At 45.1% G+C, this 27187-nt stretch overlaps 1 protein-coding gene across 4 annotated transcripts in view; it reads left to right on the plus strand.

Moving 5' to 3' along the window:
• ELMO1 (engulfment and cell motility 1) overlaps nt 1-27187 on the plus strand; it is a 606322-nt gene that overhangs the window by 285069 nt on the left and 294066 nt on the right. For all 4 annotated transcript variants that reach the window (XM_070726295.1, XM_070726294.1, XM_070726296.1 and 1 more), the window contains one exon: nt 18116-18220. In XM_070726295.1, the coding sequence (XP_070582396.1) occupies nt 18116-18220 (105 nt within the window). The remainder of the gene's footprint in view (nt 1-18115; nt 18221-27187) is intronic.

Below are 27187 nucleotides of genomic sequence, written 5' to 3' on the forward strand. Positions count from 1 at the left end.
GTATTCCGAGTTTGACAGAAACTGTGGTCTTTGCCTTTTCTCGCTGTTCCCTGCTTTAAAATTCCTCTCAACTGTGAGTAAAATGGAATCGACTGTCGGAGGTGAGCAAGCTGCTCCTTCTACCCCAGTTGCCAAGTCTAAGGATAAGGGGATGTCAAAGCCCAAGTCTTCACAAGGCTCCTCTTCCTTAGCCCTCAAAGAGGCTGAGAGGAGAATCCAGGCCCTGGAACAAAAGCTAGAGGCAGTCATGTGTGCGACCCCCCCAATCCAAACAGGACCAGTACTAGACCATCCTGCTGGACCAGTGGTTCCAGGGATCCCTGGGGACACAAGATCTGAGAGGGTTTGGTCCTCAGATCGCCACATGCTACCTTTGTTGCCTACTGCCAGAAGTAGACCAGGCTCAGCAGCCCAGGAGAGGCCTGTGTGGGGTATTTCCCCTCAACCCAAGGTAGTTCCAACAGCTACCTTCACCCCTACAGCTGCTGGACTCAGGGCTCAGCCAGAAGCCTGGCAAGACATGTCACCAGCCCTTCAGGACTTAATAACAAACGCCTACTCACAGGGCATAGCAGTTGGGGTGCAACAGGGCACACAACAACCAAGGCAAACCACACACCTGGATCTTTGGTCTGCACCGCCCCTTTCAGGTCTGGAGTCCACAACAGAAGAGCCAGTAGTAATGGAGGACAGTGACAGGGAGTATGACCTGTCTGATGATGAGACTCCTCCAGAACAACCAGTAACGGCAGGTCTCTTCAAGCAATCTTCTTTTAGGACACTGCTGCATAAGGCTAAGCAGGCAATGGCGCTGAAGGACCCTGCACAGCCTTCACAAACTGTGACACCCAGATTCACCACTCTGTTAAAGGAACCCAAGCCTGAAACAGACCATGTCCCGGCATCAGAAATCTTTATCCAAAGCATAAAAAGACCATGGCAATACCCGGCGGCTGCCCAGGGTCCATCGGTGATAGAAAGGAAATTCTACACCTTTGACGACGAAGTAGAGGCCTTGCTTCAGTTCCCTCCTATAGACTCCCCAGTGGTTACACTGGTTTCCAATGCTCTGGTTCCGGCTGAGATGGGAGACAATTTAAAACCTGAGGACAAGAAGGACGAAGTCCTGCGAAAGTCACACATGATGTCCAGCTGGGGGTTTCGCGCAGCGGCGGCTGCGTCTTTCGTTAATCGAGCCTCCATAGTTTGGATTGAGGATATGCTATCCCGCCTGGGACCGGAGGAAGGGAGACTACGGCAGGATCTTAGTAAGTTGTTGGCGGCTGCGGAGTTTTCAGCTGATGCCACCTTACATGCCACCAAATTCTCAGGGAGAGGGATGTCAGCCACCCTGGCATCACGGAGACTGCTGTGGCTGTGCAGCTGGCAAGCAGACACTAAGTCCAAGTGGCGCCTGGCCTCTTCGCCTTTTGTTTGGAGACATTTTGGAGAAAGTCTTCATAGAGGACAAGGACAAACGGAAGATACTCCCGAGGTCCAAAAGGGGACTGGATCGCCGCCAGAACCCCTACAACCGGCGTCAATCCTTTCGCTGGGACACTTCACGGTCAAACCAATCATTTAGGCCCTTTTCTCAAGGCAATTTTTCCCAGAATGCCTATAGGGGCGACCGAGCGCCCTTTCAAGACCACACAAGGGGATATCAACAAACTAGACGCCCATTTCGAGGCTCCAGCCAGAGGGGCTTTAAACGCCCCAAGTGACTTTCTCATGACGCAGCCAGTAGGAGGGAAACTGCACCTGTACAGTACCTCCTGGCGTGCCACATCCTCAGACAAATGGGCAATATCTACAGTAACTCAGGGACTGCGGTTGGAGTTCGTTCAGCCCCCACCCAGCCGTTTCCTGCACTGTCCAAGATCCTGGAACCCTATCAAAAGGAAGGAGCTTCTCCAAGAAGTAAACCACCTCCTGGAGATCCAGGCCATAGAGCCCGTGCCGAAACACGCAGAGGGCACGGGGTTTTACTCTATGGTGTTCATAGTCCCCAAGGCATCGGGGGGGTGTCGCTTAATTCTGAATCTGAAACAATTAAACCAATACATTCTTTACCGGAGATTCAGAATGCAACAACGTCCAGGCCGACTGGCTAAGCCACACCACCTTGGACCCCACGGAGTGGAGACTGGATCCACAGTTGTTCCACAAGATCACTCTTCGTTTCGGGACACCGCTGGTGGACTTGTTCGCCTCTCACACCAATGCACAGCTCCCCAGGTTCTATACTCGGTTCCATTCGCCCACGGCGGAGAGAACCAATGCCCTGAGGTCGAGCTGGCCACGCGGCCTCTTATACGCCTTCCCTCCAACAAATTTGATTCAGAAGGTGATAGACAAAATCCTACTGGAGGAAGCGGAAGTGTTGCTTGTCGCATCACATTGGCCACGGCGCCCGTGGTTCTCGGACTTAGTAGCTCTGTCGATCTCCCCACCTTGGAGGATACCGGACAAGATAATCTCACTCTGCCAAGGGTCAGTCTTCCACCCAGACCCGCAATGGTTTCAATTAGCCGTGTGGCATTTGAGAGGAACAAGCTGAGGGAGCAATGCTTACCGGACGATATCATTGCCACAATGCAGGCTGCCCGCCGGCCATCCACGTCCAGGATTTATCAGGCAACGTGGTCAGCCTTTTGTAAGTTCTGCACCGAAAAGGATATGGAACCGGAAAGGGCTCAAATAATTACTGTTCTAGAATTTTTACAATTGGGCCTCGAAAAAGGACTCACTCCAAACACCTTGAGGAGGCAGGTGGCGGCATTGGCAACTGTCATTCGGTTACCAGAATACCGCTCTTTGGCTATTCACCCTTGGATACGGGACTTTCTCAGGGGTGCTATGAACAAGCACCCTCCACCACTGCATAGATTCCCAACGTGGGACTTATCCCTAGTGTTGAAGGCTCTGACTGGTCCACCCTTTGAGCCTTTGAGATCCATCCAGCTCAAGTTTCTTTCCATCAAGACGGCCTTTCTAGTGGCCATCACATCGGCCAGACGTGTATCGGATTTGTCGGCGTTATCCACCAGACCTGACCTTTGCATCTTTTATCCGGACCGGGTGGTCCTACGTTTGGACCCGACATTTCTTCCTAAGGTCAATTCGTTGTTCCACAGGAAGCAAGAGCTGATCTTGCCGGACTTTTGCTCGCACGGAAGCCACCCTACAGAACATAGGTGGCACAAACTAGATGTTAGGCGAGCGGTCAAAATCTACCTTAGAAGAACCGAGTCCTTTAGGAAGTCTGAGTCGTTGTTTGTCTCATTTGCAGAGCCGAAAATGGGCCTGGGCGTTTCTCCCAGTTCAATCAGTCGATGGATCCGGGACTGCATTGGGGAGGCGTATAAGGCTAGAGGTCAGAACCCCCCTCAAGGGGTCACGGCGCACTCTACGTGCAGTGCAGCCACGTCAGCAGCTTGGAGGACTCAAGCCTCTATCGAGGACATATGCCGGGCTGCTACTTGGACGGCACCTTCTACGTTCACTAGACATTATAGACTGGATGCCTATGCTTCAGCTGAGGCATCTTTTGGGAGAAGGGTATTACAGAGGATGTGTTCCTCTCCAGCTGCCCTGACTTAACAATCTCCCTCCCATTTAAATTGGAACTTGGGTATATCCCATATTGGACTCTCCTTCCAGATGCAATGGAGAAGAACCGTTGTACCCACCTGAACGGTCTTCTCAGTGCACTGGAAGGAGAGTCCAAACCCACCCAGCATTGGATTGTTTCAGGGAAGCTGGGTTCGGTTGGTTTTGCTTAATGTTATATATATATATATATATATATATATATATATATATATATATATATATATATATATATATATATATATATATTGGTTCAATAAAATTGTGTTGGATATATTACCTTTCGTTTTTAAAACTGAGCCCACTGGGGGCAGGCAAGGGGCGGTGCCTAATATTATGTTAATTTTAAACTCAGTCTCGACCAATAGGATTGAGAATAACCCATATTGGACTCTCCTTCCAGTGCACTGAGAAGACCGTTCAGGTAGGTACAACGGTTCTTTTTGATTGTCTTTGTGAATGTGGATGTACTTGACATCCTATTTATGTCTCAAAGTGATACTTATTTATAATGGTTCTGATTTTCTTACTCTTCTATAATATCTAATAATGTTTTTAATATAATTAATGTGTTATTATATAGAATAAGGAAGTAAAAGTCCCACGTCCTCAAAATTTCTTTAACTTTCTATTATGATTTTAATAAATCCAAATAAACTCCAAGTCAATTAAAAATTACAACTTTCAATTTAGTTAAGAATTTAATTTAAGGTTAAATAAAAGCTAATTATACAGTATATCAATATTTCTAAAGAAAAGGGTTATACATATATATTACCCTCTCGAGAAGATAAAGACAAAAAAAAAACAATTATATCACTTTAACTCTTTAACACTTTAACAAAAATATAAGCTTAATTCTAATTATGTATTCTATAATAATGAATAAACAAGATTAATCTCCAAACCAATTATAATCTAATTTAAAATAAAAGAGAAGCTTCTTATATAATTATATATCAATATTTCTAAAGAAAACTTATTTTTTATATTTCACTCTTACAAAAAGACAATTATATCACTTAGATAGGAATATAACCTTAATTATAGCTATATGGTTTATAATAGTAAATATATAAGATTAATAGGGGGGGAAGGAGAAAGAAATAACAAAGAGAGAAGAGAGAGAAAGAGAAAAATACTTTAAATCAATACTGTACAAACAAGGAAAACTTAGTTAAGTTATAATTGAAATATCTTATATGAATTTATATCCTAATGAATAAATATACAACTTAATACTATAATAAACTTTACTTCTGTTTAACAAGTTTCTCGCAAGTAAATGAAATTTCTAAAATTTAAGGGTTAAAAGATACCACACCAGGGGAAAGGGGAATTTAAAATTAACAATTCATTGCTTCAATTAATTTTATGCAATAATATCTCCAAAAAAAAATCTCAAAAAAATTATCTCAGAAAAAAACAGACCAATACAATAAAGGAAGAAAAGAAAAAGAAAAAAAAGAAAAAGATACCAATGTTATTCTTATAGTTTCCAAATCACATGTATGTCTTTTCGTTGATTGAAGATTTTAGATTTAAGCTTCTCTTCTAAAGTCCATTTAGTCTCTGTTCAAATATGATCCAAAATACAGCAATTAAATCCAAATTAGTTATAATCCAATGGTAGTTCCAAAGTAAATTGCAGAACCAAAATGTAATTGTATTCCAGAGGGATTTCAAAACCAATAATGTCAAACCAAATTTCAAATTGTCTTCTATTACAGATTCTTTATAATCCAGTTATGCAGTCATTGTGGTCCAATGATTTAAAAGTCAATTATAATCCAATTTCGAATTTAAATCTTTTAGATCCTTACGAGAAATATGTTATTTAATGGTTCCTTCCAGACAATGTAAAAGAGAAAAAAAAAATTCTTGTACTTTTGTAGAGGGTATCCCAAAATCCAATATTAACAAAACTGATCAATTGATAGATCTCTTCTTTATTTCATTCGTCAATTTCATCCGTAATTTTTATTCTTTTTCCTTTATTTTATTTTATTTTCCGAAAGAAGAAACACAAAAAGACACAAGACGTAGTCCTTCCGCCGATAGCGTAAGAAAGAAGAACCCGGAATTTACTGTCGGTTAAGTTTTCTCCTCGCAACAACTTTTAGAGTTCTTTAAAGTTTTGATCTTAATTAACTCTCATCCCCGAGTCCTCTTCGGAGATGAGAGTTTTGTATCAAGTCCCAATCGCAAGCAATCTTGAATTCAGCTCTTATGAAATTAAGTATTTTGTTCAACAAAGAAAAATTAGTTCCGGCCGTGAGTTCACTTTGGCCCAAGGATATGATTTCCCCTCTTACAGCTTTCTGTTTCACCTTTTATTTTAAAGAGTTTATCTTTCTAGTTATTTTCAAAATTTTCATTAAAAAACCTTGTACCTTAGATTCTTCTTTTCTGTTTGTCTTCTTTTTCTGCTTTACTGGATTATATTCAGAGTTTATTCTTTTGATTTCCTTTGCTTCCCACCTGTAAGGTCGGACTGCAATGGCCGGATCCTCGAAAAGACGAGGATTGGTTCTCCCATCTTCCAAAGCTGCGGGGTGGTCCCTTCCCTTTGGAGCTTTGGCGACAGCTCCTCGGGGTCAGGGAAACCCCCTGTTCTACAATTGGACCATCCGGGTCCGATCCGGTCCCAAATAGCGACCTTTGGAGAGGTAAAGGAGCCTCAGGGACTGAGCCCTGCCCCGGAGCCTCCGCTGCAGTCCCGGTCCAAACCGGAAGTCTCAGTTGCTAAATTATTTCTTAGTTTGGAATGAATTGTTCCCAAAAGAAAAAAGTAATCTGCAGAAGCAAAAACGTTTTTAGTAGTTGAACAATCACTTCAGATTTTAAAATTATTTTTACAGATGAGTTTCTTTAAAATATAATTGAACAATCCTATATTTCTTGAATATATTCACTCTTTGCTCTTAAATTTATTATAGTTAGTATTCTAGAAAATGATTATTGCATGATCATATCACAACCAATTCTTCTTCAACTGGAATAATGGTGGTACTGAATACTGTGACTATTGGCAAGAAAATTCAGTGGAGATATGTTTGCTCTACTCCATTATTAATATTTGTAATTTAATATTGCTACTGTATTTAAAGGTTATATTCACTTCCTTCTACTATTAACTTATACAGGAAAGTAGGGTTTGTTTAGGTTGTTTTAGCATTTTCAAGGACTACATAGTTTACAAATATACAGTATTTAATTTAGCACAATACTGAGAAAATTAGCTATGAGAATTTCATTTATTTCTCTAGAATTTGGTTTAATTGCAATCAGAATAGGTGACTTATTAATACTGTATAACATTCCAATGGTCCACTTGTTTTTCACATCTTGTGAAATTCCTTTTCGTAATTTAGAGGAGTTGTTTCAAAGTATTTTTGCAATATTTTTAATGCCTCCCATGCGTTATCAGGAGGACATAGGTACAAATTATTATTCCATCAATAAATAATATTTTCAAACAGTGTAACCTTTCTCTTCTGCCCTATTAACATATCTTCACCGCAAGCTCACAGCAATGTCGCTGCAGATACATCATATATCAGGTGTTCCAGTGTTGAAGCAGTTCTCCATAGTAGGTGGAGCTAGCCTCCAAGGATGAGAATGATACTGATCATAGCCAATCAGGACTGAGTCTGAAAAACTATAAATTTGACCCCCACACCTGGATCCCCCTCTTTTGGCTCAGTCCTTAGCATTACTCTCATTCTTCCAGGCTAGCCAGCTCTGAAAGTGAATTTTTCTCTGCCTTCAAATATAACATCTATGAGTACATGTTAAATCAGTCACATCTGCCTCCCCAGTGCTGTTACACACACACCAGTGTTAAGGCTGGCAGTGGCCACCAGCTCTGCCAGAGCCAGTCTTCCAGCCCATGACAGCTGTCAAAATTGCTTCACAATCTTATTCCACCTGTTGAAGTACAATGGTACCTCTTCTTACGAATGCCTCTACATTCAAACTTTTAGAGATACAAACCGGGTGTTTAAGATTTCTTTGCCTCTTCTTAACAACCATTTTAACCTTACAAACCCAAGCCTGGGTGTGTGGGCTCTCTTACTGAATGTGCGCTCTCTTACTGCGTGTGTGCTCTCTTACTGCTGCAGGGATTCCCCGGCCTTGTGACTGCCACCGCCGGGATTTCCCATTTGCTTGCCACACCCACTGGGATTCCCCGCTTCTGGACTGCCAACATTGACTGTTGCCGGCCGAAGCGCCTGGGATTTTCCCTTTGCTTTCCAGCGGCTGAGCAAGATGCCCCCCTTCCTCCTCCTCCTCCGGAGCGCGCAGGGACAACCATCGCTCCCCTTTGTCTCCCTGGCCAAAGAAGTGGTGGCCAGTTGAAGTTGCAGCCCGGAGCACTAATCCGGCTGCCGCTTCGCCTCCCTCCACTTGATCCTAGAGAAGCAATGGAGGAAGAGTAAGTCCGAATCTGATCAAAAACTTGTAAGAGCTCATATTAAGACTTACAGAGTGGCGCTCAAGGCGGCAAGATGCGCGTATCATGCCGCCTTGATTGCATCAGCGGAATCTCACCCGGCCGCTCTGTTTAGGGTGACCCGCTCCCTTCTTAACCAGCAGGGAGTTGGGGAGCCCTTGTAGAGTAGTGCCGAGGATTTTAACACATTTTTCGCTGATAAAGGCGCTCAGATCCGGACTGACCTCGACTCCGATTGGATAACAGAGTCGACTGACAATGAGTCAGTCAAGGTGACTGGGGCCCGTACTTGTCCATCTGTCTGGGAAGAGTTTGATCTGGTGACACCTGATGAAGTGGACAAGGCCATTGGAGCTGTGAATTCCGCCATCTGTTTACTAGATCCATGTCCCTCCTGGCTGGTTTCGGCCAGCAGGGAGGTGACACGGAACTGGGTCCAAGAGATTGTCAACGTTTCTTTGGGGAGGGGGTCCTTTCCGGATCCCTACAAGGAGGCACTTGTGCGCCCCCTCCTCAAGAAGCCTTCTCTGGACCCAGCCATCCTCAACAACTATCGTCCAGTCTCCAACCTTCCCTTTATGGAGAAGGTTGTTGAGAAGGTGGTGTTGCTCCAGCTCCAATGGTCCTTGGAAGAAGCCAATTATTTATGCCCTCAACAGTCAGGGTTCAGGCCCAGCTACAGCAGGGAAATTGCTTTGGTCACGTTGATGGATGATCTCTGGCGGGCCTGGGACAGGAGTTTGTCCTCTGTCCTGGTGCTTCTTGACTTTTCAGTGGCTTTCGATACCATTGACCATGGTATCCTTCTGCGCCATCTGGAGGGGTTGGGAGTGGGAGGCACTGTCCTTCAGTGGTTTTCCTCCTACCTCTCCGGTTGGTCGCAGTCGGTGTTAGTGGGGCGTCAGAGGTCAACCTCTAGGTTTCTCCCTCGTGGGGTGCTTCAGGGATCGGTCCTCTTCCCCCTGCTATTTAATATCTACATGAAACCACTGGGTGAGATCATCCAGGGCATGGGGTGAGGTATCATCAGTACGCTGATGATACCCATCACCACCCCATGTCCAGTCAACGAAGCAGTGGAAGTGATGTGCCTGGAGGCTGTTAGGGTCTGGATAATAATAATAATTAATAATAATTGATAAGACGGAGTGGCTATAGGTTTTGCCTCCCAAGCATAATTCCATCTGTCCGTCCATTACCCTGGGGGTGGGGAATTACTGACTCCCTCAGAGAGGGTCCGCAACTTGGACGTTCTCCTCGATCCACAGCTTACATTAGAGAACCATCTTTCAGCTGTGGTGAGGGGGGTGATTGCCCAGGTTCGCCTGGTGCACTAGTTGCGGCCCTATTTGGACCGGGACTCACTGCTCACTGTCACTCATGCCCTCATCACCTTGAGGTTCGACTACTGTAATGCTCTCTACATGGGGCTACCTTTGAAAAGTTTTCATAAACTTCAGATCGTGCAGAATGCAGCTGCGAGAGCAATCATGGGCTTCCCTAGGTATACCCATGTTACACCAACACTCCGCAGTCTGCATTGGTTGCCGATCAGTTTCCGGTCACAATTCAAAGTGTTGGTTATGACCTATAAAGCCCTTCATGGCATCGGACCAGAATATCTCTGGGACCGCCTTCTGCTGCATGAATCCCAGCGATCAGTTAGGTCCCACAGAGTTGGCCTTCTCCGGGTCCCGTCGACTAAACAATGTTGTCTGGCAGGACCCAGGGAAAGAGCCTTCTCTGTGGCAGCCCTGACCCTCTGAAAGCAGCTCCCCCCAGAGATTAGGATTGCCCCCACCCTCCTTGCCTTTCGTAAACTTCTTAAAACCTACCTCTGCCGGCAGGCATGGGGGAACTGAGATATCTTCCCCAGGCCTATATAGTTTATGTATGGTATGTTGTGTGTATGTTTTTTAAATTATGTGTTTTTAGTTTTTTAAATATTAGATTTGTATTGTATATTGTTTTCTATTACTGCTGTGAGTCGCCCCGAGTCTACGGAGAGAGGCAGCATACAAATTTAATTAATAATAATAATAATAATAATAATAATAATAATAATAATAATAATCAACAGCCCCGGCGAGCCTACGCATCTTCTCCATCCGGGAGAAACTGCTCCGAGTCCTCCTCGCCCCTCCTGCCCATCAGCCAGTTGAATTGCAACTGTTGCCCCCCAGGATCCTCTGAAGCCAGCCCGGATGCATCTGCCTCCCCCCCCCTTGTATTTCCCTTATGTTCACTTGGAACATAGCCATGATTTTCCTCCAGTTCTCTGCCACTGTGCCAATGCTGTGTGGTATGAAAATATCACTTTCACCACCATTATCTCTAGTGAAAGTGGCATTTTCATACCATATAGCATTGACCCAGTGGCAAAGAACCAGAGGAAAATCATGGCTATGTTCCGAGCACCCATTTTTCCTAAGGTCGACTGCCACGGAATATAGGAAGCCTTTCTTAATCGAAGAAGCAGTGCATCTCATTTGTGCAATCAAACTCGAGAATGAAAGCCGGTGCCGAGGCTGAGCGGCTTTCGCAGCTGAGGGGTCCGACGTTCACCGGTCCGGAACAACCTGCTAGATTTTGAGGTGGTGCGATTGCAAGGGAAGGCATTTAAAAAAACAGAGTCACTGAAATCGGGGGGGAGGGGGTCCCTCTCCGGCTAGCCAAAAGCTAAGAAACTGCTTGGGGAGGGGTGGAAAGGTGACAGTGAGGGCGGCTGGGACTCTCAGCCCAATTGGGTCTCTCGTCAAGAACCGAGTCCCATTTTCCCCCCAGGATGCCTGTCATTACCATGAAGGCGGGCAGAGGGGGCCAAAACTGAGGGAGTGGGGGAGAGGAATGAGAAAAAAGAGAAAGGGAGAAAAAAAGATGGAAAGAGGGAGAGGGGAGAGAGGGAGTGGGAGAAAAGGAAAGAGAGAGGGAGACAGAGAGGGCGGGATGGGGAGAGGAGGGAGGGAGAGAGAATCATATACACACAGAGAAGAAGGAGGGCAAGAGAGAGGTGGAGAGGGGGGCAAAGAAACAGGGAGAAAGAGAAGGAGAAAGAAAGGCAGGGAAAGAGAGAGTGGTGTGTGTGTGTGTATGTGTGTGAGAGAGAGAGGCTGACTGCCTCTCCTTTGCAATGACACCCAATGATGTTTGGCTCCTGTGCTTTGCCTTGGCCGCCTCCTCCTTCTTTTCCTCCAGGCTAGCAGGTAAGTCTGCCCCAGGCTCAGGTGGGACGGGGGAGGAGGTCAAGCGCCGAGCCAGCCCCTCACCTCTCTTCCCACCTCGCTGCCAAATTTGTCCTCAGAGGCACTGGCAACGCCTTTTTCTCCCAGCGCACCCTGAAAACATGCTCAGTCGGGGGGGAAACAGCTCTGGGAAAGATGGGTAAGCCCCCCCATCCGCATACACACACCTCGAGGGAAACAAAAGGCTGTGAATGTCTCTCTCTCTCTCTCTCTCTCTCTCTGCACTCCGCGGGCAGGTACTCCCAACGTTCTCCTTAGGGGTACGCTTCCCTCCGAGGGAACTTCCCCGCAAAGGAGCATCCAGCCTGGGGTCCCTGACCTCCGTGGCCAGACCAGGGCTGTGAGCCAAAGATGGGGGGGTCTGTCCCCCCCATTGGGAGGCTCGGAGACGCACTTATCCAAGCTCCTTGGAAGAAGCGGAGCTGCGCCCATCAGCTGTTTGGTGGCCGGCAAAGCCGCCGCCGGCAAAGCCCCACATACGACCGCCATGGCCAGGGGTCCCCGCCACTGCCGCAGCCACAATAGGCAAGGAGAAGGCGGCATGCAAATGGACAGGGAAGCGGCGGAGAGCGGCAGGCAGCCCATGAACGGCTGGAAAACGCCGTCAACCGGGCGAACTGGCAACAGCGTGGGCGGCGCCATTTTGGGGCCGCTATTGGCGCGATTCCCCAAGGCGGGACCGGAAAGGCTTCCGGCAGCTGTTAGGCGCAAGAAGGTCTCCGCACCTCAGGGCGCAGGCGCAGAGCCTTATTGAGGCGAGCCGCCATTTTTTTGCTGAGCTGACGAGACAAAACGAGGCTGCTTACCGGGACTCCTCTAGATCACCACGATCCCAATAAGAGTGAGTAAATATGGATGAACAACCGGGCAGCGACAAAGCCTCATCCCCGGCCAGGCCTAAAGATAAGCCTAAGGGGAAGGACAAGGAAAAATCGAAGGCCTCTCGCTCCCCTGCCTCGGCCTCCTCTCTCAAGGAGGCAGAGAAGCGCATCAAGGCCCTGGAGAAAAAGCTGGAGGCGGCCTTGCAACCATCACCTTCAGCAGTACCACTGACCCAGACGCAGGCCTTGACTCCGGATCCATTGACCCCACTATCACCCTTTGGCGGCTCTGGGGCTAGGTATGAGGGGGATTGGTCACCAGACCATCAATCCACAGCGATGCCCCCTGTGGCACCTTCACCGGCCACCTCGTGGACCAGGCCTGGGTCCACTGGATATACCAGAAGAGACTCCCAGGGACCTTCAGCCACCTTTACCCCCACAGCAGCGGGGCTGAGGGCGCAGGCGAACTCATGGCAGGACATGCCACCAGACCTGCAGGAACTCATTGCGAGCGTTTATTCGCAAGGCGTGGCAACTGGGGCCCACCAGTATGCCCCACAACCTTCACAAGCAACAAGGAATGTGTGGTCAGCACCGCCCCCCTCGGGATTGGGGTCCCTCTCAGAGGAACCGCTACTAGGAGAGGACAGCGAGAAGGAGTATGACCTGTCAGAGGGTGAGGCACCTCCTGAGCAACCGCCACCGGTAGGCCTGTTTAAGCCAACTCTGTTCAGGACTCTCTTATTCAAGGCTAAATAGGTAATGAACCTACCTGGAATGGCTAAAGCAGCCGATGAGGCGACCAAGACTTCGGAGTCCTTGCTTAGGGAACCCCAACCCGAGTCTGACCATTTTCCATCATCTCACATCTTTGTGGAAGGGGTCAAGAGGCCGTGGCAATACCCGGCAGCGGCTCAAGGTCCGTCAAACCTAGAAAGGAGGTTCTACACCTTCAATGAGGAGGTGGAAAAACTCCTCGAGTACCCGCCGATCGACCAGCCAGTAGTGACCTTGGTCTCCAGCGCCTTGGTACTGTCAGAGACTGGGGAGAGCCTGAAACCAGAGGAGAGGAGGGCAGAGACCCTCCTGAGGAAGGCTCACCAGATGGCAAGCTGGGGATTCAGGGCCGCGGCAGCATCATCATTCATGAATAGAGCATCGATCCTGTGGCTTCAGGAGATGCAATCCCGGCTGGGACCAGAGGAAGGCAGGTTGCGGCAGGACCTGGGCAAGCTTCGGGTGGCAGCGGAATTTTCGGCGGACGCCACGCTGCATGCGGTGAAGTTTTCCAGCAGAGGAATGGCCACCGCATTGTCAGCTCAACGCCTTCTGTGGCTGAGAAACTGGCCAGCAGACCTGAAATCTAAGTGGCGGTTAGCGTCAGCCCCCTTCCAGGGCACGATGCTCTTTGGTGATATCCTAGACAAAGTCCTTGTGGAGGACAAAGACAAAAGGAAAGTGCTACCGAAGTCGGGCAGACGCCAAGACCGCAGGTCTACCCCATACACGAGACGCCAGACGCCTCGCTGGGACAACACCACAGGAACGACGCAGCACCAGAGTCCATTCACTCAAGGACAATTCTCTCAACAATCATTCAGGAGCGACCGAGGGTCGTTCCAAGACAGACCAAGGGGCTACCAACAGTCCAGGTGGCCCTTTCGGGGGAACAACCAAAGAGGTTTTCGTCGGTCCAAGTGACTCTGCCAGTCGGTGGCCACTCGGGGGGAAACTCCAACATTTCAGTACCCCCTGGCGCAACACTTCTTCCGATCAGTGGGTGCTTACCACAGTGTCGGAGGGACTACGCCTGGAGTTTGTTGGACGACCCCCCAATCGGTTCATACGCTGTCCAACTATCCGAGAACCTCAAAAGGTGCAACAATTGCAAAAGGAAGTATTACACCTGTTGGAAATACAAGCCATAGAACCAGTACTACCTCAGGAGGTAGGCGAAGGGTTCTATTCGATGATCTTCATCGTACCCAAGGCCTCGGGAGGTTGCAGGTTGATATTGAACCTAAAGCAGCTCAACCTCTTCATTAGATACCGGAGATTTCACATGTACTCCCTGCAATCCATTCTAACGTCTATAAGGCCTCGAGACTTGATGACATCCATCGACCTAAAGGAGGCATACCTTCATGTGCCCATACATCCAGCACACCGGAAATATCTCCGTTTTTGCTCCGAGGGAACACATTACCAATACAAGGCCATGCCATTTGGCCTTTCATCAGCTCCACGGACTTTTACAAAACTCCTGGATGCCCTGACGGCCCACCTGCGTGGCCATGGCATAAGACTGATGGCATACCTGGACGACATCATCATACTGTCCAGGTCCCCGACACAGGCAAAACACGATTTGGCTCAGACCATACGAACACTAGAAAGCCATGGCTTCACCATAAATATGGAAAAGAGCCAACTGGTGCCCAAAACCAGGTTTCAACATCTGGGGGCCATAATAGACACTCATTCCAACACGGTGTCGCTTTCCCCAGAAAGACTAGTGAACATTCGGCGTTTAATAGTCGGCCTCAACCACCACAGATGGATCCCACTGTCACTCTTATCGAAGGTGTTGGGAACTCTGATGTCGGCCATAGGTATTGTCCCCTGGGCCAGGCACCATATACGTACTTTACAGTGGTTCCTCCTACCAGCACAAAGATCCAAGGTCAGCCACTCTCACCGGAAGATCAAGTTGCCTCAGAAGGTCAGAGAGTCTCTGAGATGGTGGACATCACAGGCAATACGCAGGGGTTCTCCATTCCAAATACAAGACAAGATCGTCCTTACTACAGATGCCAGCCTGTTTGGTTGGGGAGCCCATATTGGCCATCACATGGCACAAGGCACATGGTCCCCAAAGGACTTAACACCGATAAACATCAACTTCCTCGAACTCAGAGCGGTACACTTAGCTCTATGAACCTTTCTTCCGATAGTACAGGGCAGACACATTTTAGTCTTAACAGACAATGTGGCGACCAGAGCCCACTTGAACCACCAAGGGGGCACGAGGTCACAACGCCTTATGGAAGAGTCGGACAATCTGTTCAGCTGGGCCGAGACACACCTGGCCTCATTGTCTGCGGAACACATTGCTGGAACCATCAACACGCAGGCAGACTGGCTCAGCAGGGCCACACTAGACCCGTCGGAGTGGAGATTGGATCCAGGCATATTCCAGCAGTTGGCTTACAAGTTCGGCAGGCCCTTGGTAGATCTGTTCGCAACGCGTCAGAATACACAGCTGCCGAGGTTCTATTCACGCTTCCCAGAACCGGGGGCAGAAAGGGTCAATGCCTTACTGACACCATGGCCACCGGGCTTGCTCTATGCGTTTCCCCCAGTGAACCTGATTCCACGGGTAGTGGAAAAAATTCTGAGGGAAAAGGCGGAGGTGCTGATGATAGCACCACACTGGCCATGCCGACCGTGGTTCGCTGATCTGACGGCGATGTCAATATCACCACCGTGGAGAATTCCGGACCAAGTCATCTCCCTCAACCAGGGGGTCCTACAACATCCGGACCCTCAATGGCTACAGCTGACCGTATGGCATTTGAGCGGCATAGACTGAGACAGCTGGAATTGTCGGAGAAGGTCATTGACACGATATAGGCGGCACGGCGTCCCTCCACCTCCAGGATTTACCAGGCGTCGTGGGCGGCCTTTTGCAAATTTTGTGATACAGAAAGCAAGAATCCCAAGGATGCATCCGTAATTACGGCGCTGGAGTTTCTACAAGCAGGGATAGAAAGGGGTTTGGCCCCTAACACTCTGAAGAGGCAGGTGGCGGCTCTTTCCACCATGGTCCAGACATCGGAGGCTCAGTCACTAGCCCAACATCCATTGGTCAGAGACTTCATACGGGGTGCCTCGAACAAACACGCACCACCGATTAGAAGGTTTCCATCATGGGACCTCACACTAGTTCTTCAGGCACTGACAAAGCCACCCTTTGAGCCTCTGAGGTCGATTCCGATAAGAATTCTCTCCATAAAGACAGCCTTCTTGGTGGCAATCACCTCGGCACGCAGAGTGTCGGAACTCTCAGCTCTGTCCATGAGGCCGGATTTATGCATCTTTTATCCGGATAGAGTAGTGCTCCGGCTGGACCCCACCTTCATTCCAAAGGTGAACACCCATTTTCATAGGAAGCAGGAGTTAATACTACCTGATTTCTGCACGCATGGGAATCATCCTTCTGAGTTGCGATGGCATAAGATCGATGTCAGAAGGGCTCTGAAGATATATATCAGACGGACTGAACCGTTCCGGAAGTCGGAGAAATTGTTTGTTTCATTTTCTATTAGTCGTTGGCTGAAGGATTGTATTACGGAAGCCTACAAGGCGGGAGGACACACCCCACCGATAGGACTAACGGCTCACTCAACCAGGAGTGCAGCCGCTTCGGCAGCTTGGACAACACAAGCGTCCATTGACGATATTTGCAGAGCGGCTACCTGGACAGCACCGTCTACGTTTATTAAACATTATAAGTTAGATTCGTTTGCATCGGCGGAGGCCGCATTTGGTAGACGTGTCCTGCAGAAAGTTTGTTTCTCTCCAACGTCCCTGTCAAGACCTTCTCCCTCCCATGGGCCTTAAAACTTTGGCATATCCCATGTTGGACTCTCCTTCCAGATGCAGTGGAGAAGACCCGTTGTACCTACCTGAACGGTCTTCTCGATGCACTGGAAGGAGAGTCCAAACCCACCCGGCATGTTGGTCTGAAGGGACGCCGGAGATGGGAGTTCTTAAGTTATTGTTGGATTAATAAAGTTGGTTATCCTATTTCATGGTTCTTTCGTTTTTAAAACTGGGCTCATGGGAGCAGTATGGGGGCGGTACCTAATTATTAAGTAAATTTCTAACTCAGTCTCTACCAATAGGATTGGTAAATAACCCATGTTGGACTCTCCTTCCAGTGCATCGAGAAGACCGTTCAGGTAGGTACAACGGGTCTTCTCTTCCCCTAGGCCCCGCCAAGTGGCATTGTCTAGTTGACGGGACATGGAGAAGGCTGACTCTGTGGGACCTAACCGGATGCTTGGATTCATGTGGCAGAAGGCGATCCAATGCCATGTAGGACTTTATAGGTCATAACCAACGCTTTGAATTGTGTTCGGAAACCAATTGGCAGCCAGTGCAGTCTGCGGATGCCATCTTTGATTACCCAAATAGTGCAGCGGCCTTATTAAGTGCACCTAAGTGCCAGTGGCATTTTGCAATCATTACAGGGCACAATATGGCTGAAAAAACCTCAAATGCCAGCAAGTCCTGGGCAAAGCAGTCAAAGGGCCCAAGAGAGGGGAAAGAGGCTACAGATACCCCAGTTCCCTCCACCACAAAAGCTATACACAGGGATAGGTCCTGAATCAGGGCGCTACCTTCACCACCCCTGTTGATTAATTGACTATCTTGGCAAATGGTGAATGAATTTAAATGGAGATTTTTTGCTGAAGTACTCCCAAGGCTAATCTCCTGGATGGACTGGAACTCATTTCTGTCCTTTGTGGATCAGATGTACTGTCTGGATGAGCATTGTCTCTAGCATCAGGCTCTGAGTTTGAACTGTGGTAAGGAAATTCAAGTACAGAATCTGTCAGTAAGTGATAGAAATAATTATGTCAATAACGTTCCTTAAGTTATTTTATATGTGAGGGTTGTACTGGTTGTTGATCTTTTTAAAAACATTACTCAAAAAAATTTGACAATTAAAGAAGTACAGATTAAGGCAACACATTTTTGTTCAACCACATGAACTGAAAGAAAGGAAATAGATGTAAATATGGTGAAAGGCATAACACAAATTGTTACATCTCTCCTGTCCCTAATATTTGTTTGTATGTCCTAAAATGCAGATATTGGAGGATAAAACAATATAGAAAAGTATGCAACAAAAACATGTTTATATATTGCGATTGCTTTCTTTTTTTTAATGTTACCCTTTTTATGTTTTGCAGAATCATGTAAACCCAGCAATGGATTTTACTCAGACTCCCCCAGGAATGCTAGCCCTGGACAACATGCTATACTTTGCCAAACAGCAGCGGGATGCTTATATCCGGGTAAGGCTTCTTTCTTATCACAAGCATATTTGTTTTTTCTGTCCCTTTTTAAAAATCCATTATTCTGGGAAGGGAAATGAGGTAATAATATAGTTAATAGTAATGCAGAAAATAGTGCTATATAGAACCACATTTTGGTATGTTTTAATGACTTCTGAACAGTGACATTAAAGTATAACAAAATAACATGTTTGGAGGTCTTTTAGTTCAACCTCCTGCTTAGGCAGGAAAACCTACACCACTTCAGCCAAATGATTATCAAATATCTGCTTAAAAACTTCCGATGTTGGAGCATTCACAACTTCTGGAGGCAAGCTGTTCCACTGGTTAATTGTTCTAACTGTCAGGAAATTTACTTTTTTCACCATTGAATTTCATTTTGTTAGATAGCGCCCATTTTTCAAGTTTGTCAAGATCCTTCTGTATTTTGCTCCTACCTTCTGGAGTGTTGACTATTGCTGCCAGTTTGGTGTCATTTGCAAATTTGATATGTTCCCCATCTTTGAAAAGTGTTCAGAAACTTCAGATTGTGCAGAATGCGGCAGCAAGAGCCATTGTGGGGCTTCCTAGATTCGCCCACGTTTCTACAACACTCCGTGGCCTGCACTGGCTGCCGATCGGTTTCCGGTCACAATTCAAAGTGTTGGTTATGACCTTTAAAGCCCTACATGGCAATGGACCAGAGTACCTTCGGAACCACCTGCTACCGCACGAATCCCAGCGACCGATAAAGTCCCACAGATTTGGCCTTGTCCGGGTCCCGTTGACTAAACAATGTCGTTTGGCGGGCCCCAGGGGAAGAGCCTTCTCTGTGGCGGCCCCGGCCCTCTGGAATCAACTCCCCCCGGAGATTAGAACAACCCTCACCCTCCTTGTATACCACGGTTTTTCCCGCCCGATGACATCATATGTCATTGCCAAACTTTCGTCTGCCTTTAAAAAACATTTTTTTAAATAAACTTTAATAAATAAACATGGTGAGTAATAATCTAAATGGTTGCTAAGGGAATGGGAAATTGTAATTTAGGAGTTTAAACTGTTAAGGGATGGCTTGTGATACTGTTCATAGCCAAAAATAGTGTATTTACTTCCGCATCTCTACTTCACGGAAATTCGACTTTCGCGGGCGGTCTTGGAACGCATCCCCCACGAAAATCGCGGGAACACTGTATCTTTTTTTACAAGAAATTTGATCAAATATAGAACTAGATACTTATCATGTCAAACAATATAAGATATCTCAGAGAAAGGGCAAAGAAGAGCCAACAGGAGGAATTGCAATCCTACTTAGCAAAGGATGGAAATAAATTGCATATCCCTTTATTCTTTGAATATTGGTTATTAATTTCCTTGTTACACTGAGATATAGCTGGTTTTGGCCAGTAGGGAGGTGACACGGAGCTGGGTCCAGGAGATTACCAATGCTTCTTTCAGGAAGGGATCCTTCCCTGAACCCGGCCATATTTAACAACTATCATCCTGTCTCCAACCTTCCCTTTATTGGGAAAGTTGTTGTGAAGGTGGTGTCACTCCAGCGGTCCTTGGAAGAAGCCAATTATCTAGGACCTTGGCAGTCAGGATTCAGACCCAGCTACAGTACGGAAACTGCTTTGGTTGCGCTGATGGATGATCTCTGGCAGGCCCAGGACAGGGGTTTATCCTCTGTCCTGGTGCTTCTTGACCTCTCAGTGGCTTTCGATACCATCTATCATGGTATCCTTCTGCGCTGACTGGAGGGGTTGGAGTGGGAGTGGTTCTCCTCCTACCTCTTTGGTCGATTACAGTCGGTGTTAGTGGGGGGTCAGAGGTCGACTCCTAGGTCCCTACCTTGTGGGGTACCTCAGGGGTTGGTCCTCTCCCCCCTGCTGTTTAATATCTACATGAAACCGTTAGGTGAGATCATCCAAGGACACAGGGTGAGTTGCCATCAGTATACTGATGATACTCAACTGTACATCTCCACCCTGTGTCCACTCAGTGAAGCAGTGGAAGTGATGGCCGGTGTCTGGAGGCTGTCAGGATCTGGATGGGTGCCGGCAGGCTCAGACTCTATTCAGAGAAGATGGAGTGGCTGTGGGTACTACCTCCCAAGGACATGTCCATCTGTCTGTCCATCACCCTGGGGGGAGGAATTATTGACCCCCTCAGAGAGGGTTCACAACTTGGGCATCCTCCTCAATCCACAGCTGACTTTAGAGCACCATCTGTCACCTTCAGGTTTGACTACTGCAATGCTCTCTACATGGGGCTACCTCTTAAAAGTGTTCGGAAACTTCAGATCGTCCAAAATGCAGCCGTGCGAGCAGTTTTGGGCCTTCCAAGACATGCCCATATCTCTTCATCACTCCGTGTACTGCATTGGCTGCCGATCTGTTTCCAGACACAATTCAAAGTGCTGGTTATGACCTATAAAGCCCTACATGGCATAGGACCAGACTATCTCCAAGACCGCCTTCTGCTACACAAATCCCAGCGACTGGTGAGGTCCCACAGAGTAGGTCTCCTCAGGGTCCCATCGACCAAACAATGTCGGTTGGTGGGACCTAGGGGAAGAGCCTTCTCTGTGGGAACCCCGGCCCTCTGGAATTAGCTCCCCCCCAGAAATTCGCACTGCCCCCACCCTCCTTGCCTTCTGAAAGATCCTAAAAACTCATCTTTGTCACCAGGCCTGTGGTTACTAGATCTTCCCCCTGACCAACAAATGTTTTTAGTACGATTGTTGAATGAATGGTAATGGAAGTTTTTAAAGTAGTTTTTTAAGGATGTTTTTATGTATTAATTGTATTGATTTTACTATTGTCTCTTTTTATATATGTTATGAGCCACCCCGAGTCCTCGGAGAAGGGCGGCATACAAATCCAATTAAATAAAATGAATATAGAAATTATTATATTTGTTGTCTGTGTTCTCCATATGTTGAAATCCAATTTTTTTTACTACTGTTTCTGTGGGCATGGTTTGGTGGGTGTAGTGTGACTTGGTGGGCATGGCAGGGGAAGGATACTCCAAAATCTCCATTCCCACTCCACTCTGGGGCCAGCCACAGATGGTATTTGTGGATTCACTGAACTATTCAATTTTTTCACTACCAGTTCTCCAGAACCTGTTAGAATCTGCTGGATTTCACCCCTAATACAGACCAGAGCTATTTGGAAGGAAATAGATAATTATATAGATCTCTGTATGTTTAGAGAGCCATGGCACTGAAGGAAATATTCAGAAGTCATTACAAAACAGAACAGGCAGAAACATTTTGCAAGTCCTGGAAAAAAAATTATTAGTATTAGGGAGAAATTCAGGCAGGCTGTTCACTACTCACTGGAGTATAATGCCGTGGAGTGGAGAGGCAAAACACAAATTATAAGTTACTGTTAATATAGGCTAAAGAGCAATAGATTCAGACTTATATACTACTTCACAGTGCTTTACATCCCTCTCTAAGCAGTTTAAAGGGGCAGCATGTCGTCCCCAACAATCTGGCTCCTCATAACAAATTTTTTAAAATATTTTTTAAAAAGCTTCATAAATCTTAGTTCTAATCATATGGAGTCAGTTTCATGACTTACCACCAAGTGGCACAAACTCTTTAAGAGGGTGAGATTCTCCCTCCCAAAAACTCACTTCGAAAAACTGACTCCCTACCTGGAAGAAACTCCTGAGTATAGCATAGCAGGACTCGTAAGTGATTGAAACAAAGCCCCAGAGAGCTCAAGAATCTCTGTGTGGAAATCAATCACTGGGACCCCTGAAACATCTGAGCAAAACTGGAACACTCATCCATTGAGAAGCACCACAAGGATTTCCTAAAAGATAAGCTGGAGATTGAATGCCAAGCTGCGAAGGCTATAGCACCCTGCCTTGGAAAAGGGTGAGTGAGCCTGAATCCCAAAAAACAGAAACAAACAAACAAAAGACTCTTTAATTGAAAAATCTTTAATCTCCCATCAGAAATAAAGTATGATTGTCTACTGCTGAAAATCATATTAGACCACATTGGATTTAGGCTCAGCCACCCCAAAGAAGCAAACAGCCAACAGCAAAACTATTTAAAATTCAAAAGCCTTTTTCTTTCTTTCTTCTCAAAAATTTTGCCTCAGCTGGAAGTTGCTGAGATTTCTGCTCACAAGAACAGTTGTTAACATTCCAATTCCAGCAATAAATACCAGATGCCTGGGATCTAGCATCAAGTCAAACCCTCCCAGCATTAAGGCAAAACTCCCCTCCCCCATCAATCTTCCGAATAACAAAAGGAGCTGCCTAGGAGTTACCTAGTGAAGAGGAAAAAAGATGGGGGTCATTAATTCTGCATTTAAAAAGTTTAAAACAAAAGATTTGTACTTTATATCTCAAAGGTTTTATACATCCCTGCTACTTAATTACTAAAAATTAATGACCCTCCTGAACCAGCTGCTGCTGTCTACATTACCAATAAATAAACAAGTTGCTGCTACCCTCACCAATAAACAAACAAGTAAAGCAATTCTGAACAAACCTTTTTCAGTATTCCATACCTATCAGCGTGTTTCACCCAAAGGATCATCTGGGAGTCTCCTTGTCTTCCAGGAACCAATATTCCTTTGTACCATCATTTCTCATAACATTTAACTGGCTATATCCATTCAATTGATCACTTAATGATTCAAACATTAGTTAAGCATTGTTTGACTTGAGATAAATTATATTATTATTTGACTTTTATTAATTTTACTGGTATGATTGATCACTTGATTTTGTTAAGTAATATATTATACATTAATTAGTATAATTGGTTAACTGGTTACTCATGTTTAGACTGATCGTTGATATTAATGATTATTAATATTAATTAATTCTATTGATTATTGATATTAATTAATTGATTTTATTAGACTTATTATTATACTGACTGATTAGACTGATTATTATTGATATTTAATTCATTAATTCCACTTATTGATATTAATTAATTGATTTGATTGGCTATTGATATTAATTAATTAATCTGATGAAGTGTTGTTACTAATTAATTAACATATTAATCGCTCAGACTTTTAGTTTTTTTATTTTTTGTTTGGCATGGTTAATAATCAGATAGTGGTTGGCAAAAGATCAAAATAACAGCTGACAGAGCCGGGGTGGCGCAGCAGGTAGAGTGCTGTACTGCAGGCCACTGAAGCTGACTGTAGATCTGTAGGTCAGCGGTTCAAATCTCATCACTGGCTCAAGGTTGACTTAGCCTTCCATCCTTCCGAGGTGGGTAAAATGAGGACCCAGATTGTGGGGGCAATAGGCTGGCTCTGTTAAAAAGTGCTATTGCTAACATGTTGCAAGCCGCCCTGAGTCTAAGGAGAAGGGCGGCATAAAAATTGAATATTCCAGGCAGCAGCAAGAGATTCTGCTGAACTGTATATAAGCAAATCCAGTAGAACCCCAAGCACCTCCGAAAGTCCTCCGGGTCCATTAGGCACTTGGGGCAGAACCACCTAGTCAGTTCCGCCTCCCTGCGGGGGAGGATTGGAGCCTTAAAGTTATGCCGCAGCAGAAAATGATCTGACCATGACAAAGGCAACGTATCTAAGCCCTTTAGTTTCAGAGCATTACTCAACTGGTCTGAGAGGAATACCATATCGGGGGGGGGGGGGTGTCCCCCTTTTTGAGTCAGACCATGAGTTAATTGAGTCAGATCCATAATTGCCATGGTGGCCATGAATTCCTGCGCCAACCTAGAGGATTTGCCAAGCAACAGAAGTTTTAAGTCCGCCAAGACAATAAGTCTGGGGAACTCTGTCGCCAGTCCGGATACCTCCTCGAGTAGCACAGGCAGAACTGTTGACACGCAACTGACAGGCAGGTGTGTGAGCAACAAGCCCACATGAACACTTAGATCCAACTTCACAAAGAGCGACTCACAACCCGGTATCTCAGGAGCAGCAAGCTTGTGTAGGTTGAAGGTCTTCTTGGCTATAATAACCTCTCCTACCTCCCTTCAATGGGGTTGTGGCTAATGCCACACCTGAAATCCTGGGCTAGGCACATTTCAGAGAGAGGAACCCCTCCCCCTGGGCCCAGCCAGGTCAGCCTCCTCATCCAGGAGTAGATCCTGGATGAGGAGAGCTTTATTTACAACTGACCTGGTATTGAGAAGCAGCAGCCTGAGCCCAGGGTCTGGGTTTCACTTGTCATTAGTACCTCAGTCTGAGCTCATGGGGCCGGAACAAGTAATCGCTCTCAAGCAGCGATCTCTTATTCCCCGCAAACGGCCTACTCCATGTCCCCCACCATATCTACCTCTCCCCAGCAGAACCAGAATATTCCACCGCTCTGCTTCCTAAAATTTGGACTTCCACACTTCTGCTGCCTCTACAGCACCAGGCAAACTGACCCTTCCATTCATAATACTCATCCCAATCATACTCTCCATCCAATCATTCCCAATCATATGTCCTTAATTAATTAAATTAAAATAGCAACAATGGAAACATAGAAATATTTTTTTAAAACCCTAAAATTGATTTAAAAATATTAATAATATAAGACCCACAATATAAAGCAATTCTCTTTCTTGCCATGGGATTTCCCCTCCCTTCCAATGAAGGGGGGAACAATTCTTAAAAGGCCTGCAGTTCAAAAAAGGGAACAATGTCTCTGAAATAGGGGTTGATATAAACCTGAGGTCCTCCACCATATTTCTACTTTATTGTTGTGGTTGGCACTGGGCCAGCTCCGAGGACTGGGGATGGATGTGGGTGAATCCTCCCAGGGTCAGAGGCCAGTTTTATTTCTGACTGCTTCTGACAGTGAAGGGTCTGAAGCAGATAGTGGAAGTGAAATGAGATCCTCAGAGGGGGTAATGGCAGACAGCCCATTAGGTAGTCGCACCCTGAGTGATTCATCATCGTTCTCCTCAATGGATTCAGAAGGAGAGTCGTTTATTGATGTATGCAGGCGCAGGGCAATGTCTAGAAAACTTGGAACTTTACATTTTTCTTCACTTAAATTTTGCAAACATCCTTTTGCCCTTTCTAAATTCTCCTTCCCTTCAATTACATATAAAGACCCTTCCATCTTACCTGTTACACACACTTTGCCCTTGTGCATTATCTTACATATATTGTTTTCAAATAATACAGAAAAACCATCCTTATTTAGTCTAGATACAGACAATAAATTGCTATTAATTTCTGGAACCCACATAACATTGTTCCACACATTGTTGTCTTGATCTTCTGGATGTTTCAGTGCTATCTTCGCTTTTCTGACCCCTGCTATTCTTATCTCTCATCCATCAGCCATCTCGACCCGTCCATCCGATTCTTCTTGCTTTCTTTTGCCGATAAATCTTCATCTCTTTCTTCTTCAATATTTTGAAATCTCCCCTGTAAAAAATGTCAATTTAACTTTATTGAAAATATGAGAATGGGAGGGGAGAAAGAAATAGGCAAAAAGCAGAAAGAAAGGAACAGAATAATAATAATAATAATAATAATAATAATAATAATAATAATAATAATAATAATAATAATAATAATTAAAGAGAGAAAGAAAGGTTAATAATAGTGAAATTTTACTGATGCTGGAACACAAAGAAAAAAGGGATATGTAAGAGAAAAGAAAAAAGGGAAGATCAATTTCTTAAATATTAAATCCTAAAATTATAGAGGAGGACCAGGTAAAGGGAGGGAAGAAATAGTATTTCTAGCACATATTATTTTTCTACGGTAATTTAATTAATAAAGAAAAAGGAAAGAAGCAAAGAAAAATTTCAAAAATAATGAAATAAAAACCTATTAAGTTATTTAATCTCAAAAATATATACGTAACAATTTTAAAAGAATAAGAAAAATAAAGATATATTTTAATCAATATTACTAGAGAGTAAGTGCAGAGGATAAAAAATTATCAAAATACCAATATGAGAGGAATTTTTTTTCTTAAGGGTTTTAAAATTAAGTCCAGGTAAAATTAAAAAGTACAGTAAAGTTAAGATTCAAAAATTCCAACCTACTAAAAATAATGTTTTCTAAATGGAGAAAATGGAACAAAGAAAAAAGCAAGGTTTTTTTTTCCAGATGTTGCGATTCTTCTTGCTTTCTAACCTGCAAAAAATTATTTTTATTATAACTCATATGATTTGATGCTTCTGAGTCGACCATCCAGTGTTGTAAATTATCCACCTCTGCATCATTTTCTCTGCACATCATCATCTTCTCAGGTTTCTTTTCTTCATTTCTTCTATAGCTTTGGAACTTTTCTTTATTCTTGGTACTCTGCTTCTCTAAACATTGCCCAATAAGATGTTTTTCAGACCCACATCTGAAGAATCTTTTCTTCTTCGTCTTTAATGCTTTATCCACATTATTCTCAGCTAATCTGGTGCTTCCACTGTCACCCCCTGCTGATGTTTTAATTCTTTTATTGTATTCTTCTTTCAATTTACTTGCCACATTTTCTACAGTTATCTGTTCACTTGGCATATTTTTGAGAATACTGACTATGGTTGAATAGCTATTTTCCACTGTTTAGGATTACTGCTACTTGTTCCTCTTCCTCTATTTGTGCATTATTATTTCTCAGCTTACACACAGTCTTTTCAATTTTGTCTAGGTGATTTATCATGCTTGTGCCAGGTTTCATCTTCATTTGATACAATATTCTTCTCAGAAACAGTCTCTTGCTTACTGATGGCCTTGCAAATAAATTTTCAAATGTTTTCCAAATTAATTTTGCTGTTGGTATATCTTGGATTCGGAATAACATTTTATCTTCTATGTTCATAACCAGCAACAATTTAGCTCTGGTGTTTTCTCTATTGTATTGCCTTCAGGCTTCATATTTGTTTAAAATTTCTTTTTATTGTTTTCATAAATACATATATCACATGTTGTTTATTCAGTTTACAGATCTTATCCAACTTTTTTACCTGTTACAATCGTTTTTGATCAGGTTAGGTCTTATGAACAATACTATGCAATTAAAAAAAACAGAATG

The sequence above is a fragment of the Erythrolamprus reginae genome, chromosome Z (genome assembly GCF_031021105.1).
Source record: "Erythrolamprus reginae isolate rEryReg1 chromosome Z, rEryReg1.hap1, whole genome shotgun sequence".
Classification (NCBI taxonomy): domain Eukaryota; kingdom Metazoa; phylum Chordata; class Lepidosauria; order Squamata; family Dipsadidae; genus Erythrolamprus; species Erythrolamprus reginae.